We start from the raw sequence: 21,015 nt of genomic DNA, 5'->3' as shown, positions 1-21,015 counted from the left end.
TCTGGCTATCTAATACACATTACAGCTCATTCTGGTTAAAAAAAAACTGCTCACTTAGAGAGGAACTGATTTTCTGGCCGACATGACATGTTTGGCATGTAAAGGCTGAAAAATTATGTAGAAAAGACACTTAATTGGATAACAGAGCATTAGAATAACAATATGTTCTTCAATCTGATTGGTCAACGACTGGCACTTACAATTGTGTATCTTAATAATAAAGGGATGATCTTTCATTTGCTGACTATTTGAACTCTGGCTTGATTCTTGATATGATTTTTTTGTTTGTTTGTTTGTTTTTTGCTTTTTTGTAGGGCGAAGCTTGGAATGCCTCCGTTTCTGAGTTCAGAAGCTCAGAGTCTCCTCAGGAGCCTTTTCAAACGAAACCCTTCCAATAGATTAGGTAAGCCCGCTCACATACACTGGCATTTAAAAGTTTGGGGACTTTATTCTATTCTATTCTATTCTATTCTATTCTATTCTGCAAGGATGCACTGAATTAACCAAAGGTGACAACAAAGACGTTTATAATGTTATAAAAAATATATATTTCAAATAAATACTGTTCTTTTTAACTTTCTGCTCTTTAAAGAATCCAGAAAAAATACATAATATTTTTCAACAAAAATGTACAACACAACTCTTTCAGCATTGTTAATAATAATGTAAATAATGTTTCTTGAGCACCAAATCAGCATATTAGAATGATTTCTGAAGGATCATGTGATTTTTGCCATCACAGGAGTAAATTACATTTTAAAATATATTCAAATAAAAAGCAGTTGTCAAATTATATTAATATTTAATTCATCAAACATTATATTTAAATATATTTATTTTATTGTGTGAACTGTATTTTTTTACTAAAATAAATGCAACTTTGGTGAGCATAATAGACTTCTTAAATCATTAAATGGGTCATATGATGCTGCTAAAAAGAACATTATTTTGCATATTTGGTGTAATGAAAAGTGTTTATGCGGTTTAAGTTTCAAAAAACGCATTATTTTCCACATACTGTACATTATTGTTTCTCCTAGACAGTATAGTACGGCCAATGCAAATGTGATGCTGACGCATCCAATAAACAAAAATCGGCACACTCAAAAATGGATAAAATCACAAAGTTTTGACCCTAAGGTCTTCGTCAGGCAAACAACGTTTGATGACTGTGAAGGGTTTCATATGATCGAGCACCTGCCCAAAGTTTTTGGATGTGCACACATTACACTCTACGCTGACGCATCCAACCAGTGAAACGCCCGTGCTCAGCTGTAAATTCATCATAGGTAACGGTAAGTCGCTATGGCAATGCCCCAGAGTTCGTTTATCTGAGGATATGTCACGAACCGCCAATATAGCATTAGGCCTACATTTAAGTGAAATTAATGGCAGGTAATATGCAGCTTTTTGTGTGTTTGAAACCAGCAAAAATGGCAGGATCGTGTAGAACACGGATTCACACAAGTTCACATCACGCACCTGCAGCTTTTCTGTGAACAGAGAAAATGAAATAAAACTGTATTGGCTACATAAAAAGGAATATATAGGCCTATACACGAAAATATATCACGAAAGAAAATATTGTGCTGAGTTTGGATCATTGTAACGTGCTCCGAAGTTCACAGAAAGGAAAGCCGTTTTCTAAGCTTTACAGCCCAGAGTTCGTTTATCTGAGGATATGTCACGAACCGCCAATATAGCATTAGGCCTACATTTAAGTGAAATTAATGGCAGGTAATATGCAGCTTTTTGTGTGTTTGAAACCAGCAAAAATGGCATGATCGTGTAGAACACGGATTCACACAAGTTCACATCACGCACCTGCAGCTTTTCTGTGAACAGAGAAAATGAAATAAAACTGTATTGGCTACATAAAAAGGAATATATAGGCCTATACACGAAAATATATCACGAAAGAAAATATTGTGCTGAGTTTGGATCATTGTAACGTGCTCCGAAGTTCACAGAAAGGAAAGCCGTTTTCTTTATTTTGCAAAAGCTTTACAGTTTTGAATCGCCTATTTTAATACACTTTAAAATATAATTCATTTCTGTGACGCAGCGTTGAATTTTCATCAACCATTACTCTAGTCTTCAGTGTCACATGATCCTTCAGAAATCATTCTAATAATATACTGATTTATTATCAGTGTTGAAACTGTTGTGCTGCTTAATATATATATATTTTTTAATAATAATATATTTTTCATTTTTTAACTATACAGTACCAATCATGCAGTTGAGATTTGCTTTAAAGTATTTATCACTTTACTGTATGCGGGTAAGATTGGCTATACTTATAGTAGTTGTTTAATTAATTTATTTTAGCAGCATCATATGACCCCTTTAATTAAAAAGAGCTCACCCATAAGTCTTCATGATATTCTGATCTGTAAATATGGGACAGGCCCTTCCCTTAATGTAAATTTATTAATTATTTTGCAGTTTTTCCTCCATCAGGCAAAAATCATGCATCGTTTAGAAAATTAAGACCACATCTCTTCTTAAAAAGCCACACAATTTGAGGTATTTTGTTATTAGCAACAATTTTGTACGGGACAAGTTGTGCAAGCAAGTTAAACAAGCACCACTAATAATATGCTGCTTATTAACTTTGGCTGGGAATCGTATGAACATGCAGTGATATTATTTTTAGTTCATGTTGGCTTGTTGGTACTTGTGTTAGTTCTTATAATTGCATTTTGTACTAGCAGTAAATTACCAAATAAAAACTAAAGGTTTCCATTATGTATGAGCAAAGATTTGTCCTCCTCATGGCACAGTTACTTTGATTTACAGTGTCTAGCTTTAGCCATCAAATCAGCGCATGAAACTGCATGCTGCAGCCTGCCCGAGCACATGGATGGTGTTGGGTTTTCAGCGAAGTTCTTGTAGCAGTCGACAGTAAACCGTGAGTGCAGTCACTCTGCAGTGCAGATGCACAGTCTGAAGCAATGGAAACGCGTCGATTTCGCAAAAACGCAAAAAAGTTTTTACGCTAGCATGAGGTGGTTTTTCAGGCAATGCGAAAAAGGATTAATTCGTAAAACTGCAATGGAAACGGCTTTTTCGCATTTACAGGTCACATGGCGTATGTAAAAAGTCATATGATTATTCTTCAATGTACTATAACCTCCAAGAAACACTTCATAAGTGGCCACGCTCCCGTATAAGGGGCTTTCCCTACTATTAATACTTAGACAATTTACATTGCACATGTCTGCGGTGCAGTGTGGCTCTGATACGGTCACTGAAGCTGATTACAGTGCTTGTGTTTATGTTTTTATACAGTCTATGGTTTATTCCAGCCGCACCACGCACGTTTCTGAAGCGGCTCTCTTTGCTGCTTCTGTAAAGATACACGCATAAGCCTCCTTTGAATAAATATAGCCAAAATCCGTCAAAATCCCACCAAAATCCGTTGCCATGACTTATCGCGAGAGGCAAAAGGTTACGTTTTAGCCGCATAACATTGGTTAATGGAAACGCCGTCATTTCGCAATACTTTTTTATCGACATTCAGAAAATATCGCCAAAGTTTTGCGCAAATCTGTAATGGAAACGCGCCTACTGTGAACGTACATGAGCTGATTCACTTCCTAACATGCACTGAAATTACACTAGCATTCAAAAGTGTGGGATCAGGAATTTTTTAAAAGAAATTAATACTTTTATAGAGCTAGGATACATTAAATTGATCAAAAGTAACAGTAAATACATATATAATGTTACAAATGATTTCTATTTCAAATAAATTATGTCCTTTTGAACTTATTTACCTATTTATCAAAGAATCCTGAAAAAAAAATATCACAGTTTCCAAAAGAATATTAAGCAGCAACATTACACTGTTTTTAACATTAGTAGTAATTAAAACATTTTAATGAATGAATGAATTAAGTTATATATATATAAAAATATATATTGATATATTTTGTTTAATATTATTACTGAAGCAGTTAAATGTTTATTTTTTAAATTTTTCTGCAGACAGATTTAGTTAAGCCAGTGCTAGTTTTTTTTTAATGTGTGTGTGTGTGTGTGTCCTTGTGTTCACATAAAGTAGAGCATGCAGCTGGGGTAATCCACCAATTAAGCAGTGCGTAATGACCCTTCTGGCCTTTGACCCTTGACCCTTGACCCAGCAGCCTCTGGCCTTTGCACTCATATCCCAGTGCTGATGGACAGTGAACATCTTTGGAAACAACAAAGTGCATCAGATCATTAATGAACTTCTCAGTATAGCTAAATAGTCATTTCTGAATCACATCCAATCTTTTCTGTTTCTAACAACCTATTAGTTAAAACCGCACATAAAACTGAAGTATAAACTGAAGTCATCAACCTTTTGGTTTCGAGTGTTTTTAAATAGCACAGCTCATAGTCTACCTGATAGGCCACACACGCAGCAGAGGTCTTGTAAGGCCAGTTTATTTTGTCCCAGTCTGTTTTAGGCAAAGGAAATGGGGAGCAGAGGAAGTTTGCGGGTGACGTAACGCTGCGGCTGTATCAGATGAACCCCGAATCACAGCTTCAGAGCTCAGGCTAATGGAGGACACCTTTTGACTCTTAGATCTGCCTCATAATCTGCTCAAATGCTCCCACACCAGGTGGCTGTCCGTTTCCTTCAGATATGAGCTCAAATGATGCATTCTTCAGAAGAGCCAGAGATAAACCGAGAACGAGAGCCGCTCTTTATGAACGTATGTGGTCTAAGCATTCATCGTAGGCCATTTTGCTCATTATTCAACAGCATTTACATGACACTCCACTTTCCCAGTTGATTTAGTTATACACTGCATCTAAGAATTATACAGAGCACTCTGTAAATGACATGAATTCACAAACCTCTGCACTTAGCCTTTTATTTGTGACCCTGGACCACAAAACCAGTCTTAAGTGTCAGATTTTTAAAATAAGCTGAATAAATAAGCTTTCAATTGATGTATGGTTTGTTAGGATAGAACAATATTTGGCCGAGATACAACTATTTGAAGATCTGGAATCTGAGGGTGCAAAAAAAAAAAAAAAAATATTGAGAAAATCGCCTTTAAAGTTGTCCAAATTAAGTTCTTAACAATGCATATTACTAATCAAAAATTACGTTTTGATATATTTACAGTAGGAAATGTACAAAATATCTTCATGGAACATGATATTTACTTAATATCCTAATGATTTTTGGCATGAAAGAAAAATCAATAATTTTGACCCATACAACATACTTTTGACTATTGCTACAAATAAACCTGCACTACTTATGACTGCTTTTGTGCTCCAGGGTCACATATGTGTGCTTGTTTATGAAATATTTAAGTTAGTTTGATGATGCTTTCAGCTACATCGAGGTAGATTTACAAAGTGTTCTTTTAGAATTATATACTATTATAATTTTTTTATAATATTTTAAATGAGCTTTTATTTTTATATTTTGATTTTAAATTTGTTTTAGTAATTTTTGTGTGTATTTGTTATTTTTATTAGTTTTTTAAATATTTCTATTTAGGTTTTTATTTTATATGTATTTATTTATTTGAGTAATTTTAGCTCTTGAACACATTTATTCACTTCTGATTTTCATGTAATTTTAAGTTTACCTTCATCTAAAATTTTATTTCAGCTTCATTTCAATTACCGAAACTGAATTTTGAACAAAAACAACGCTGCCCATTGTGCAATTTTTCTGAAATTCGCCGTCATGTTTTGAATGGTTGCTAAGGTATTGTGAGTGACTTTAACACGTTGCTATGGAGCTACTAGGTTGTTTTGATTAATACTGATGGAAGTGATACGTGTTTGATTAAAATACATTTTATAAAAAATTTTAATTTCACATTTTATTTCACAAAAAATTCGCTACATTTCACAGAAATACAGAAAAAAACTGAAATATTGAATTTTAGCTCTTGAACACATTTATTCACTTCTGATTTTCATGTAATTTTAAGTTTACCTTCATCTAAAATTTTATTTCAGCTTCATTTCAATTACCGAAACTGAATTTTGAACAAAAACAACGCTGCCCATTGTGCAATTTTTCTGAAATTCGCCGTCATGTTTTGAATGGTTGCTAAGGTATTGTGAGTGACTTTAACACGTTGCTATGGAGCTACAAGGTTGTTTTGATTAATACTGATGGAAGTGATACGTGTTTGATTAAAATACATTTTATAAAAATTTTTAATTTCACATTTTATTTCACAATAAATTCGCTACATTTCACAGAAATACAGAAAAAAACTGAAATATTATTACAATTTAAAATGTCTATTTTCCACATGAATATAATTTAAAACATAATTTATTCCTATGATCAAAGCTGAATTTTCAGCATCTTTACTCCAGTCTTCAGTGTCACATGATCCTTCAGAAATCATTCTAATATGCTGATTTTGTGCTCAAGAAACATTTCTGATTTTTATCAATGTTGAAAACAGTCATCCTGCTTCATATTTTCTGCAAACCATGATAAAAAAATCTGTATTTTTTGATGAATAACAAAGTTCAAATGAACAGCATTTATTTGAAATAAGCTTGTTTTGCAACATTATAAATGCCTTTACTGCCAATTTAATCCATTCCTGCTGAATGCAATGCTTTTGAACAGTAGTGTACTAGAACAGAAGACTGCAGTTTCACTCTCCATCCTGTAAGAGATGCTGTTTCTTTAACTCAGATGTCCGTGACTCCAGATGATCCACAATCGGACCCGGTTCATTTAGTGCCAGATAGCAGAGCGGAGCAAATGAGTGCATGACGTTATATATAAAATGTCTATTTTCCACATGAATATAATTTAAAACATAATTTATTCCTATGATCAAAGCTGAATTTTCAGCATCTTTACTCCAGTCTTCAGTGTCACATGATCCTTCAGAAATCATTCTAATATGCTGATTTTGTGCTCAAGAAACATTTCCGATTATTATCAATGTTGAAAACAGTCATCCGGCTTCATATTTTCTGCAAACCATGATAAAAAAATCTGTATTTTTTGATGAATAACAAAGTTCAAATGAACAGCATTTATTTGAAATAAGCTTGTTTTGCAACATTAGAAATGCCTTTACTGCCAATTTAATGCATTCCTGCTGAATGCAAGTATAAATGTTTAAACTTTTGAACAGTAGTGTACTAGAACAGAAGACTGCAGTTTCACTCTCCATCCTGTAAGAGATGCTGTTTCTTTAACTCAGATGTCCGTGACTCCAGATGATCCACAATCGGACCCGGTTCATTTAGTGCCAGATAGCAGAGCGGAGCAAATGAGTGCATGACGTTATATCAATCCTATACGCTTATCAACACTGTATAATTTCAAGCTGTTATGTTGTTGTGAGCTGTTAAACTCTGGCCCACAGGAAGCTGCGATGTTTGGCTGTGATGTGGGCCACTTTTGGGAGGCACTTGACAGCTTCCACACAGGTGTGTTTGCTCTGGCTGCGGCGATGTCGTAAGCACACTCGTACAAACACACACTCTCACCAGGAAGAAGGAGGAAAAGTGGCTGGCTAATGAATAGCCTTAACTGACTTGGCCCGAGGATGTTTGTCTTGGCAGTTACACAGCGAGTGTGTGTGTGTGTGTGTGTGTGTGTGTGTGTGTGTGTTTGTGCAATGAAGGCTGTCCCCAGCTGGAAGTTTCACTCGTCATTCTTCCCGTGCAGAATTACTGTGGCAGTTTTACCCCGCGAGTGTCACTAGAGCTGTTGTAAAGTGCGAGTCTGTGTGTGGTCAATATTTAGCATAGCTTTGTGCTGTCACAAAGGGAGTTTCTGCTAATGAGGTCAATCGCCACAAGAAGCAGCTCTCTCTCTTTGTCTCTCTCTCTCTCTCCACATTCGTCCTGTTTGCATTCTTTTATATTCCTCTTTTTCTGTCCTCACACTCATGTCTTCGTAGCGAGAGTGTTTAATGGGCTGTTTTGGCCCGTTTGGGCTCCCTGACCTGACCCGTTACCACCCACCCCGGTCCCTGCCATCCCTCTGGAATTCACTACAGCTGTATCGGTGAACATATCTGAAGGGGGAAAAAAATCTAAGAAATACATATGCAAGGCTAAAGTGTATAATCAACTAATAACTCTGTACAGTTGGCCATAGATATATATACACACACACACACACACACACACACATATTTTACATACATTTAAAGGGAGTATTGCCTTAAATTAAAATAAAAAATGTTATACATTTTTTTGTACATGTCAGGTAAACATAGCATTAAATAATAAATAAATAAATTATTTATTATTTATTTATGAATGTTTTTATTTGTTATTTTACATAGTTATTTTAAATAGCTAATTTTACTCATAAACTATTTACCTATTAATTATTTGTTTATTTAAATGTTTATACATTTATATTTATTTTTTATTTATTTATAAATTAATGTATTCATTTATTTTAAAAACTTCCAAGTTAGTTTTTCTCCATTTGCGCTCAAGACTACGAGTTTTTTTCTTGAGAGAATGGGTATTACTGTTGTACCATGGCGCAGTATGTTTTTCTCTAACCTTTTTCAATTTGATTTAATGATCTTATTGATTTAATTTCAGCAATAATTAAAGCATTATTGATTTATTTAGTTATTTACTTATTTTTTTAAATGCTCATTTACGTATTTATCGATTTATATGTTTATGCTTTTATGTATACATTTAATCATTTATTTAGTTATTCATTATTTATTGATAAATGTATTTATATATTGATATTTAAAAATTATATTTATTTATGCATTTGTTTATGCAGCTAGTTAATCAGTGATTTACGTTTTCATTTATTTATTTATAAATGAATGTTTTTTAATCGTGTTATTTTCAGCAACAAGTGCATTATTTATTATTCTTTGTTATTATTTTACTTGTTTTAATAAATTTAAATTCATTTACATATATATTTATTTATAAAGTGATTTAGTTAGTTTTTAAATTATTAACTTGTTTTATTTATTTATTTATACTTTTTAGTTATATAGTTTTATTTACATGTTGATTTATTCAGTTATATATTTATTTTCTTATTTATACATTTATATTTATATTTTATTTTGTTAATAAATATATAATAATATAATATATAATAAATATATAAAAATGCTATTTATTCCCTTTAGGGTTTCCGTAGTACACTTCATTTCCTTTCCGAACACGGAACTGGGATGCGGCGGATTGCAGGAGAGGGGGTGGGGGGAAGGAATCACGATGTCAGCTTAACATCGTGACGGCTGTCGTCTATCGGCCCAACCCTAATTCACTTATTTTTAGACACTTGTTCTTAAACGAGCCAGAGAAAGTGAAACAATAACTTGGAAGAGAGGGGACTGAGGGAAACAGTGACTTTGTGGTTAAAGATCTGAGCTAATCCAGATGCTGTCGGTTCAAACCCCAAAAAGTAGAAATGTGTGCTTCCGAAAAAAAAGTATGCTTCAAAATCGCTTCTGTAAATCTGCTGTATCAAAGACATAATTGACATAGAAGAGAAATGTGGGAAGACTTTTATTTGCTGGATTTCCTCTGTCCGTTGATTTGACCTTTTTTTGACAATGTCATAATCTGTAACTTTTTAACTTGATAATGGTTGCCAAATATGTAAGGATACGCAGACGCTATTGATCTAATTTCTCCATTTTGCAATATCATACTGAACTGGAAGGAAATCACATTGCTCACATGTTGATCTTTCATAGCTCTGGAGAATTAATGTGGGCTTTGTCAACATTGTCTCAAATTTGTCTTTTAAAATTCCTCAGGAGTAAAAAAATAGGCAAAAAGCAATCAAATGCTGACACACAATACAGTGAGAGTATCACTCAACAGTTTGGGGTCCTTAAGATGTTTTGAAATTATTAAAATATTGTGAAATATTATTGCAATTTAAAATAACTCTTTTCTATTTGAATATATATTAAAGTGTAATTTATTCCTGTGGTTAAAGCTGAATTTTCAGCATCATCACTCCAGTCTTCAGTGTCACACGATCCTTCAGAAATCATTCCAATATTCTGATTTACTGCTCAAGAAACTTTTCTTATTATTATCATTGTTCAAAACAGTTGTGCTGCTTCATATAATTTTTATGAAATCCCATTTTTTTCTGGATTCTTTTGAGCAGCGTTTATTAGAAATAGAAATCTTTTGTAGCATTATAAATGCCTTTATTGTCACTTTTGAACAATTTCATGCATCCTTGCAGAATGTATTAATTTCTTTAAATAACTAAACAAATGAATAATCTTACTGTCCCCAAACCTTTGAAAGATATAAAATGAATGTGCATAGCAGCTCAGATCATTTTGTGTTGGAAGAATTTGATGAGAAACATTTGCGTTCATATTGAGATCTCTGGCATTTGATTGCAGATTTGCATTGTTATGATCTCTTCTGAAAGACTAGTGGAGACAGATTTATAGTTTTTCCCTCAGGAGATGAAGAGTCAAGAGAATAAAGACATTTGCTCTCCTTTTAATCTCATTGGTAACATGATTTTTCCTTTGTATGGTGAAGCTTAACAGTGGATTCAACTGTGTTAAACTGACAATTATGACCATTGTTTCTCCTTCCTTCTGTCTCAGTCTGTCTCTCTTTTCCTCTGGTTTCCTCCTGTTGTTCTGCTGTCTTTCCACCCTCCCAAACATTCCTGCATTCTTTCTTTTTCCTGCCTTAAAGGGGTCATATGATGTTGCTAAAAATAACATTATTTTGTGTATTTGGTGTAATGAAATGTGTTTATGCGGTTTAAGGTTCAAAAAACACATTATTTTCCACATACTGTACATTATTGTTTCTCCTTTATGCCCCGCCTTTCTGAAACGTGTCGATTTTTACAAAGCTCATCGGTCTGAAAACCGAGGTGTGCTCTGATTGGCCAGCTATCCAGTGCATTGTGATTAGCCGAATACCTCAAGCGTGTGACGGAAATGTTACGCCCTTTACCATTATTGTGATGCCCTGTCCGGCCGGAGCGACGAGACAAAAACATTCAAACCCATTATAAACGAGGCATTTGTTGCATCCAGTGGGGACATAATTGCATATTGTAATGACTTATACTGTCTTTTTTTCGTGTTTCGTTGCGCCGCGTAAACATAAAACCATGTCTGCATTTGTGATCGAAGAAATGACAAACAACAAGTGCTACTCTACACTGCTCAAAACTCACGTTTGAATCGTCAGTGGCAGATTCTTTAAATATAAAAAACTTACTTACAGTCTGTGAGTCAGAACAGCCGGCATTGTAGTCTACTTTACCAGGATCAGGAAACAGTCCTCCATAAAATGTGCTGCACACATCTGAATATTTGGATTGAACTGTTCTGGAACAGTGTTGTAAATACAACGTAACCACTGATTTCTAGTCGTGTCCTCTTTTGGAAGACCAAACAAAGTAGTTTCACACGGCGGGCCTGAGTGAGGAACGGCCGGCAGGCTTGCCACATGTGACGACCCCGGGCTGGACTCCGCTTCGTCCACGGTGAAAGCCAATCCAGCAATCCACAGCGCAAAGTTGTAGTATTTTCTCAGCAACCAGCACAGATCAGCTCCAGGCATGATGAAGCAGATATCGTCCTCTTTTGGAAGGCCAAACAAAGTAGTTTCGCTTTCACAAAGAAACACACAGCGCCTTCACGACATGGCGGCAGCAACAACAATACTACAGCGAGAATAAAAGTTACGCCTTCTTTCTTTGCGTGAACATTTGGGCGGCGTTATGCAAATCTTCCCACATAGTGACGTAGACATGTGGGGGCGTGTTAGAATGAGCTGTTTTAGGTAGGCGTGGTTGACTCTTAACTTTTATAAAGAATATCTCTTTGGATTTGAGACTTTAGTCTTTGCAACTTTACAGATCTTCTTTATGCACCAAGAGCTTGCACTGAAAAACAATTTTCATTCATCCATCCAATTAAAAAAATTTAGGGTAATGATTCACATCTATTTTTTTTAAATTGAGCCAATGAAAAATCATTTCATTGGCTCAAATAAAAAAAAATATACATGTGAATCATTACCCTAAATTGTTTTAATTGGATGAATGAAACGTTTTTTTCAGTGTGTAACACTTCAAAGAGAAAGGAAAAATTGAAATCACATCATATGACCCCTTTAAAGTCTCCTTCAGCTGCTTTTCCTCGATGTGTGAGGTGTTTTTTCTATTGTCTGAGTGGTGTGTTTCGTAATTCGTACAGGATGAGAATTCACTGGAGCTGCATTGAACCTCAGTGTGAAGGTTGTACTGTACTGATGCTTGAGTCATCAACACTATAAATATTCATTAATTACACTTGATTAAATGACAGTTAAGTGGCGTTTTTGACAGTCTGGCATTAAATCTCATTTGAGATTTACTTCTTTGGCTTGATTTCAGTGTTGGTGTCACTGTAAATGAATCCATCCATCACTGAAGACAAACAGGGAGACAGACAGACGTATAGACTAGACAGACAGACTGCATACTCCGAGCTCAGACAGACGGATGGATCCCAAAGGAAGAAGTGCGTTCAAAACAGCTGCAATGTTACACATAAAAACATGTAGCTCGTGGCCATGTGGGTTTTCCCTGCCTCATAGCAACCCTGTGCAGTGTGGATAAACAGATCTGCACGTCTGCTGCTCATGAGTGATAAGAGCATGTGTGTGCGCGTTTATATAGTTTATGTTAGTGGGTGTGCTTTTTTCCACCCTACAGTGATACCGATACAGTGAAATCACTGATTATCCCTGGTAAAGTTGTTAATGAGGCTTTATCAGTCTGACTTTGTCCCTTCCTCTCTGTTACAGATGCCATCGCTTGTCAAACAAGGTCAGCACTTTGTAAATAGTTTCGCACACTTAGAGGGAGCTTTGGCATTTTGTCCATGAGCATTGTAGAGCTGTTTCTATAGAATGCCAAGTATAACCGGACAAATTATGTGGAATGAAGGAATTATGTGGCACAAAAACAAGCTACAAAACAAAAGCCGATTGCATCGTCAGTGGAAATGTACATAAACTGCCGTTCAAAAGTTTGGGATCAGTAAGATTTTTTATGTATTTTATAAACATTTATTATGCTCATCAAGGCTGTATCCACTGTATTTGATCAAAAATACAGAAAAAAACTGTAATTTTGTGAAATATTATTGCAATTTAAAATAACAGTTTTCTATTTTAATATGCTTTAAAATATAATCTGTTCCTATGAATAAATGCTGGTCTTTTTAACTTTTTATTCATCAAAGATAAAAAAAAGTATCACAGGTTCCATAAAAATATTAAGAAACACAACAGTTTCAACACTGATAATAAATCATCATATTAGTATGAATTCTGAAGGATCATGTGACACTGAAGACTGGAGTAATGATTCTGAAAATTCAGTGCTGCGTCACAGAAATAAATTATATTGTAAAGTATATTCAAATAGGAAACCACTATTAGAATTTGCAATAATATTACACAATATTACTGTTTTTTTTTTTTTTTATCAAATAAATGCAGCGTTGATGAGCATAAGAGACTCCATTAAAAACATTACAAATCGTGCTGATCCCAAACTTTTGAACGGCAGTGTGTGTGTGTGTGTGTGTATAGTAATTTAATGCTTTTATTCAGCAAGACTGTGATAAATTGATCAAAAGTGACAGTAAAGACATTCATATCTTGAACTTCTTGAAATATCTTTTAGAGATACCTTTTGAAGAATTCTGGAAAAAAAAATCACAAAAATATTGCACAGCCCAGTGATGAATGTAGTGAACAATATTACTGTTTTACAGTATTTTTGATCAAATAAATGCAGCCTTGGTGAGTATACAAGACATTAACTAAAAGGCAAGATACACCCATTGTGTCATGAAATGCATTTTTTTTTTGTATTCAAATGTAACTTCATTTAGTCATACCATGCGGCATTTCTTGTCACATAATTTATTTAGTCCACAAAATGAGTCCGGTTACACTAACCCTCTATGTTTTGCCCATGAATAACTGGAATAGTTCACACAAAAATGAAAATTTGCTGAGAATTTTCTCACTCTCAGGTCATCCAGGTTTATAGATGAGTTTGTTTCTTTTATCTAAACAGATTTGGAAAATTTTTGCATTACATCACTACTCTCACCATTTAAGCCTCTACAAGTGAATGGGTGCCGTCAAACAGTTCCGTTCCTATATCCATAATTTCGCTTTCTCCAGTGAAAAAGTCATCTTGTCTGAATCAGGAGAGAAATATGCATGGATCAAGCACAAGTGAAAACGGTCCAAAACTGTTCTAAACGAATATGTTGGTGGATTTTGATCTGAGAGGGCAACAGGGGATGGACTTTTTCACTGGAGGAAGTGTTTTTATGGATTATGGACTGGTATGTGGCCACAGAGACCCATTTGTAAACATCTGTCCTTATTGAGAGGCTGTGTTTTGCAGATAGCGTGTCTCAGGACTGATCTCATAAAAGTACACAGGTGTGTGAGTCTGTCATCTGTTTAACACACAGCATGTTGCAGCTTCCACTCGCAGATGAAACGAACACTCAGATGTGTCACAGTCAAATGCTTTAAACCAGACGTTACTCTCTGCTGTGACTTCACTGATGATTAAGTGAAAGTTACGCCATTCAAGAGTTAAAGAGAGTGTTCACCAAAAATTTATATTTTGTCTTCTTTTACTCACCTTGATTTTGTTTCTAACCTGTATGACTTTGTTTGAAAGTCATTGGGCTCCAGAACATGCTTTACCTCAGCTGGCTTTTATTGTCTGAAGGCTAAAGAGTTTGTTCCTTTGCATTCAGCTGTTTTTCCTTGACGTTTGCGAGTGTAAGGCAGGCTCAGGCTTGTGCTGGACAAATAAAGGAGACCTAATGTTGGTGCTTTTAACACTTTCCCTTTGAAAGAGTGAGGTTCAATTAAAGAAGAAGAGAAGAGGTGATGATTTAGGAGCCTCGTTAGATTTTGCGGTCACACGTACGCACACAAATACAGTCATTTACAGACCACTGTGCAGACGCTCAGTGTCATCTTATATCTTCCTTTATATGATACTCTGCTTTGTATCTTCAACAAAGTATAAATGCCCCTGAATGGCATGAAAACAACACAAGTTGTGATTGGTAGCCAGTTATGATTATTGAGCAGAATAAGGGGCAAACAGGAACAAATCAGTCAAAATTCTGACTGCACTTATATTTACATTATTATATTTATGTATATTTGCCAGATAAATAGAAATATATAGTTTTTCACCAAGTCACCAAGTCTGCATTTATTTGATCAATATACAGTAAAAACGGTAATATTGTGAAATATTTTTTACAATTTAATATAACTGTTTTTTACTTTAACATTTTTAATCGCGATTAATCGCATGATTTTTTCTGCGATTAATCGCATTATGCACAAAATTCAATAATGAATTCAAAAGTAGTGTATTGTGCACTTTTTTCATTTAAAAGTGCTATATGAACAAAAGTGCAGTAACATTTGGTTTGCAAACACTTTAAACAAATAAAGTCCAGCTCACACTGTGCGATTTTGGCCACGATTTGGTCGTCTGAGACAAATTTTGAAAATCCTAAAAGATTCCTATAATCCTAGGCTAAAATCTGTAATCTTTGATCGTTGGTTTGACATGTTCAGACAGCCGATTAATGGGCGTTGCGATCAAATTTTACCTCCGACGAAATCCTGGCAGTGTCAGAAGATTTGCTGTACAGTCTTGCAATAAGATTTCTCCTACGACGAACGTTAAACTGTCTTTGTTTTTCAAGACAAGCCATGATCAGAATTAATGCTAGAGATGTCTTATAACTGCCATAAACTCCAGCTCTTTCATCCTCCGATCACGGAATTCATATGATATGTTGTCTTTGCTATGATAAACACCGGTTGTGGCGTTGTTTTCATTTGGGTGTGTAGTGCTGCTTACACTATTCTTCTTAAATACGTTTTAGGTTTTAAAATGGATTCCCTTTGTAGAAGGGCTGCACGATAAATCGCATGCGATATTTAATGCGCATCTTGTCAGAAAGCCGGTTCTGTAATCAGTGGTAAATCTCCATCACCTGCGGGCTTTCACATTGAGCAGCATTAACTACACAGAGCCGTTGTTCACTGACGAGCTGCGCAAAACCACGTTCATATTAGCGCGATTTTTTGCGCAGCTCGTCGTGCAGCCGTACTTTGTAGCATTGTAAATGTATTTTACAGTTACTTTTCATCCGTTTAATGCGTCTTTGATGAAAAAAGTATTATATTCTGTTAAAAAATATGAAACAGCATGGCAGTACATTATCACACTATTTTCTCTCACACCCAGCAGCTGATCAGCCGCTGATTCATGGACAGCAGTGAACGTCACTCACTCTATCAGTTTGTGGTTTTTGGATGTGTACTGTGAATATTTTACTCATTCTTTTCCCAGAAGGCTGTGCCCTACTCATCCTTCATAGTGACTTCAGCATCCACACTGACACATCTCACGTTCTTCGGTGTATCCCACCCCAAATCTGCGGTGAATCCCATACACCCACCCCCCCCACACACACACCCCGCAGTCTCTCTCTAAATCCCTCCATGTGTTTTTTTAACGCTTATATTTTCTCACTCTTATAACTCAAACCCACCAACTTTTCCTCCTCCCACTCATTCATGGACAGGTTCAGACGAAACCCCTGTTCCTTCTCATGTTGCTATCTACCTCCTCAGTTTTTAATTCCTTCTCCTGCTCAAAAGACCAGCTTATGTTGGTCAAGACTGGTTTATGCCGGTTAGTGCTGCTTTGGTGCTGGTACTGTATATCCGGTGAAGATGGTCAGTGTTGGTGTTTTTGCTGGTTGAAATATCCAGCATCTGAAATACAATGGTTGTTGTGTATGATATCCTACAATAATGTGTGTGCAGTTCTTGGAAAGAATAAAAATGAAGAAGCAGTTGAAAGTAAATTCATTCGTGCTTTTTCCCCTATTTCTTTCAACTCATGCCTTAATTTCTACCAAGAATTGGTTAGTAAATATTTGCTTGCTGTCTTTAAGACAGCATTTGGACTCTCAGGTTTAATGCATAGATCAGATTTTTTTGACCATTTTTTTTCTCCCACCCGTTTGCTTTCACACAACATGTCTTGTATTCGATATCTGTGTTTACATCAATCTCCCACTTAAACTAGAATTATTCCATCTCTATACATGTTTAAACATAGATGTCCAGATATCGGATGTATAAACTACTGTTCAACAGTTTGGGACCAGTAAGATTTTTTTTTTCGTGTTATTAAAAGATTCTCTTGAGAAAAAAGCCTCTTGCTCATCAAGGCTAGATTTATTTGAACAAAAATACAGTACTAAATTTCAATGTCGTGAAATATTATTACAATATAAAAGAACTGTTTTGCATTTTTAAATATTTTAAAATATAATTTATCCTTCAGAAATCATTCTAATATGCTGATTTGGTGCTTAAGACACATATTTTATTATTATTAATGTTGAAAACAGTTGTGCTGCTTAATATTTTTGTGGAAACCGTGATACATATTCTTTTTCCGGATTCTTTGATGAATAGAAAGTTCAAAAGAACAGCATTTATTTGAAATATATATATTTTTGTAACAACATAAATGTCTCTGCTGCCACTTTTGATCAATTGAATGCATCCTTGCTGAATAAAAATATTATTTTATATATTTAATATTATTTACTAATTTATAAAAAAAAATTTTTTTTAAATCTTTCCGAACCCAAACCTTTGAACCGCTTTGGGGAATTGAACCTATAACCTTGCCATCTCTTGCACCACTAGTTGAGCTACAAGAGCTTTCGGTCCTTCTCAGGCACCTCCCACCCACTCCTTTCTTAAATGTAAGACCGATCTCACCAGCCACCTTCTCAATCCCCTTCTCCTCCCTTTACCTCAAGACTTCTCCTCTGATCTTTCCTCCGTCTGACATCAAACTCTGACATCACACTTTGAGTTTAACCATCCTGGTTCTTTTAATGGCTACTCACAGCTCTGTTTTAACCACTTCACCTCGCTTTAATAGCTGTGGTTCAGTTCTCCAGGGAGCCATCATCATCATCTCCCACTGAAATGGTAATCTGGTAATGCCGCGGGGCTGTGAATGGGTTCGAGTGCTGGGGATTCCCCGCAGCCAGACAGCTGATGAGAGCTCTCATGGTGGAACTTTTTAAATAAACATCCTTTACACTCAGTAAACTTCTAAAACCAAGTGCCTGTGACTGAAGACCACCTACCAGATGCTCCATTATTTGCTCTCAAGACTGGAATATGAGCTTCAACGCCTCTAATCATTGCATTAAAGCTTCCTCTGAAGTAGAATGCGTGCAATTACTTTTGTATTCATGTGTATGAACTCAAAGGAACTCATTTTAACAACTTCTCGCTGTTTCTACATGTTTTGCTAGGCTTAGCTGCATTATTACCAGTGTTTTCTAAGCTCACTATATACTTGTATTAATTAATACACTTTTGTGTGTGACTTGCAGTGTTTTTATTGCTAACTAAAACTAAAATTAAACCAAAATTATTCTTTTATTTATTTATTTGCTATTTAAAATAAAGCCAAAATGAAATAAAATATAAATATTAAATGAAAAACGTAAGCTTGAAAAACTTAAATATAATATAAAAATTATAAATGTTGCATGCTGAAATAAAATAATTTAAGCTGAAGTGCTAAAATTAAAGCTAAAACTGGAATAAAAGCAAATGAAAGTTAAATAGAAATATTTTAAAAAACTAATTAAAATGGGAAAAGCAAAATTACTAAAATACCAACTAAGAATTATATATAAATATGAAGTGAAAACGTAAGCTTAAAAAACAGAAAATTCTAAATGTTGCCTTAGCAACTAATTGAAATGGTTTAAGCTGAAGTGCTAAAATTACTAAAACTAAACCTGAAATAAAAATAAATGAAAGCTAAATACAAGCATAACATAAATACAACTACTGATGCACTGACAGCACAATAGCAGCAGTGAATAAACACTGCCTACAACCGGCAGCAGTAACCGGAGAGGTGTATTGTGGGATGGAGTCAGGGGTCATGTGTAATAACTGACACACCAGTGGCTCCTGAAACACAAAGAATGGAAGTGCATTATCAGGGTCATAAACTTGTAACACTTACGACACTCTTTGCTTTCACAGAGGAACGGCTGTGCGGTTTTGTTTCTTGTTTGAGGGTTTGTGTCTCGTAAAGAGCATGAGCATTTACTATTAGTTTGTAAACCTGAAATAAAAATAAATGAAAGCTAAATACAAGCATAACATAAATACAACTACTGATGTACTGACAGCACAATAGCAGCAGTGAATAAACACTGCCTACAACCGGCAGCAGTAACCGGAGAGGTGTATTGTGGGATGGAGTCAGGGGTCATGTGTAATGACTGACACACCAGTGGCTCCTGAAACACAAAGAATGGAAGTGCATTATCAGGGTCATAAACTTGTAACACTTACGACACTCTTTGCTTTCACACAGGAACGGCTGTGCGGTTTTGTTTCTTGTTTGAGGGTTTGTGTCTCGTAAAGAGCAGAGCATGAGCATTTACTATTAGTTTGCCGTCTTTTGTATGTTAAACACGCGCGTTTCTGTGGATATGTGAAAATGTGGGTAGAAGCTTGTGATACTGTAGCGTTGACATGGTCATGCCGCATTTGATCTGAATTCTGTTGAACTGAATTCTGAATTTGGGTTTTTGTATTTCCAACGATTAAATGAGAGATTAATCTAACATATCTCTTTTTTTCCCCAGTGACATATTTGATGCCATGTTCCCGGTCACACACATCGCTGGGGAGACAGTAATCCAGCAAGGTACAGTATGGAAAACCATGAGTTTTATATCATACATACAGCACATGTTTGCATCACTATATTAGTGAGGAAATCTCATAGACAATTTGTTCAGCTAGTGAGTATTTTATTTTATTTATTATAATATTAATACAATCACTGTTAAAATGTTTTATTATACTAGAATAATTTCATACAATCAAGATCACTTTTTCTCCCCTCAATGACAATATATACTTATACTATATATATATATATATATATATATATATATATATATAATTATATTAAATATATAGGGCCCTATTTTAACGATCTAAGCGCATGGTCTCAGGCGCAGGTGCATTTAGGGCATGTCTGAATCCACTTTTGCTAGTTTAACGATGGGAAAGACGGTTCGGCGCATGGTCTAAAAGGGTTATCCCTATTCTCTTAATGAGTAATGGGTGTGTTTTGGTCATAACATGCAAAAAAAACAATCAGAGTCTCATCTCCCATTCCCTTTAAGAGCCAGTTGTGCTCGCGCCATGACGGATTCGCTATTTACACGGCCTGATTTTGCGAGAGCAAAGACTGAACGCGTCTTCAGAGAGGAAACGGAGCTGCTCGTGCGCGAGCAAATGGGTAGCCTAGATTCTGATACATGCAATGACTATCCATTATGACATGTAGGCATTTTTTTATTTATGTAGCCTACACAATAATAATATTTTACATTGTAATCCTTTAATTCTTAATATTTGGCATGTTTCCCTGTGTGTAATAAGCAGAGTGTATGCGCGTTGTGGACCCGCCTATAGGCGCATATTACTACTTTAAATAACAAAAACACACTGCGCTATTGACGTTTGACTATTGACCAGGTTTTAGTTGGTGCATCAAAATAGCAACACGCCAACAATGCACCTGAACACACCTCGTTTTCAGACCAGCACGTCCATGGGCGCACAAATACACAACGTGGTGCAGGATAACTGCGTCGGGCTGATAACTGCGTCGGGCTGAAAATAGCAAAAACCACTTGCGTCATGCCTGGCGCTTATTTGTGCCGAGTGTATGATAGGGCCCCATAATTTTATTTTTATTTTTTTCTGGAGTCACAAAGTTAACTGTAGTTAATTAATATATCAAGACTCTAAAATATATCAGTTTCTGTTAATAAAAATAAAAAAGTCACTGCCCACTGCCCTGGATTTTTTCTTTTTAATTTT

At 35.3% G+C, this 21,015-nt stretch overlaps 1 protein-coding gene across 1 annotated transcript in view; it reads left to right on the top strand.

The window, feature by feature from the left end:
* Positions 1-21,015, top strand: part of LOC107565609 (cAMP-dependent protein kinase type I-beta regulatory subunit-like) — a 44,429-nt gene that overhangs the window by 17,052 nt on the left and 6,362 nt on the right. The window contains exon 5 of the mRNA XM_016250869.1: positions 19,764-19,825. Within this exon, the coding sequence (XP_016106355.1) occupies positions 19,764-19,825 (62 nt within the window). The remainder of the gene's footprint in view (positions 1-19,763; positions 19,826-21,015) is intronic.

Source organism: Sinocyclocheilus grahami, unplaced genomic scaffold (assembly GCF_001515645.1).
Source record: "Sinocyclocheilus grahami isolate Dianchi unplaced genomic scaffold, SAMN03320097.WGS_v1.1 scaffold1012.1, whole genome shotgun sequence".
Taxonomy (NCBI): domain Eukaryota; kingdom Metazoa; phylum Chordata; class Actinopteri; order Cypriniformes; family Cyprinidae; genus Sinocyclocheilus; species Sinocyclocheilus grahami.
The sequence above is the reverse complement of the archived record's forward strand: the minus strand, read 5'-3'. Positions and strand labels throughout refer to the sequence as shown.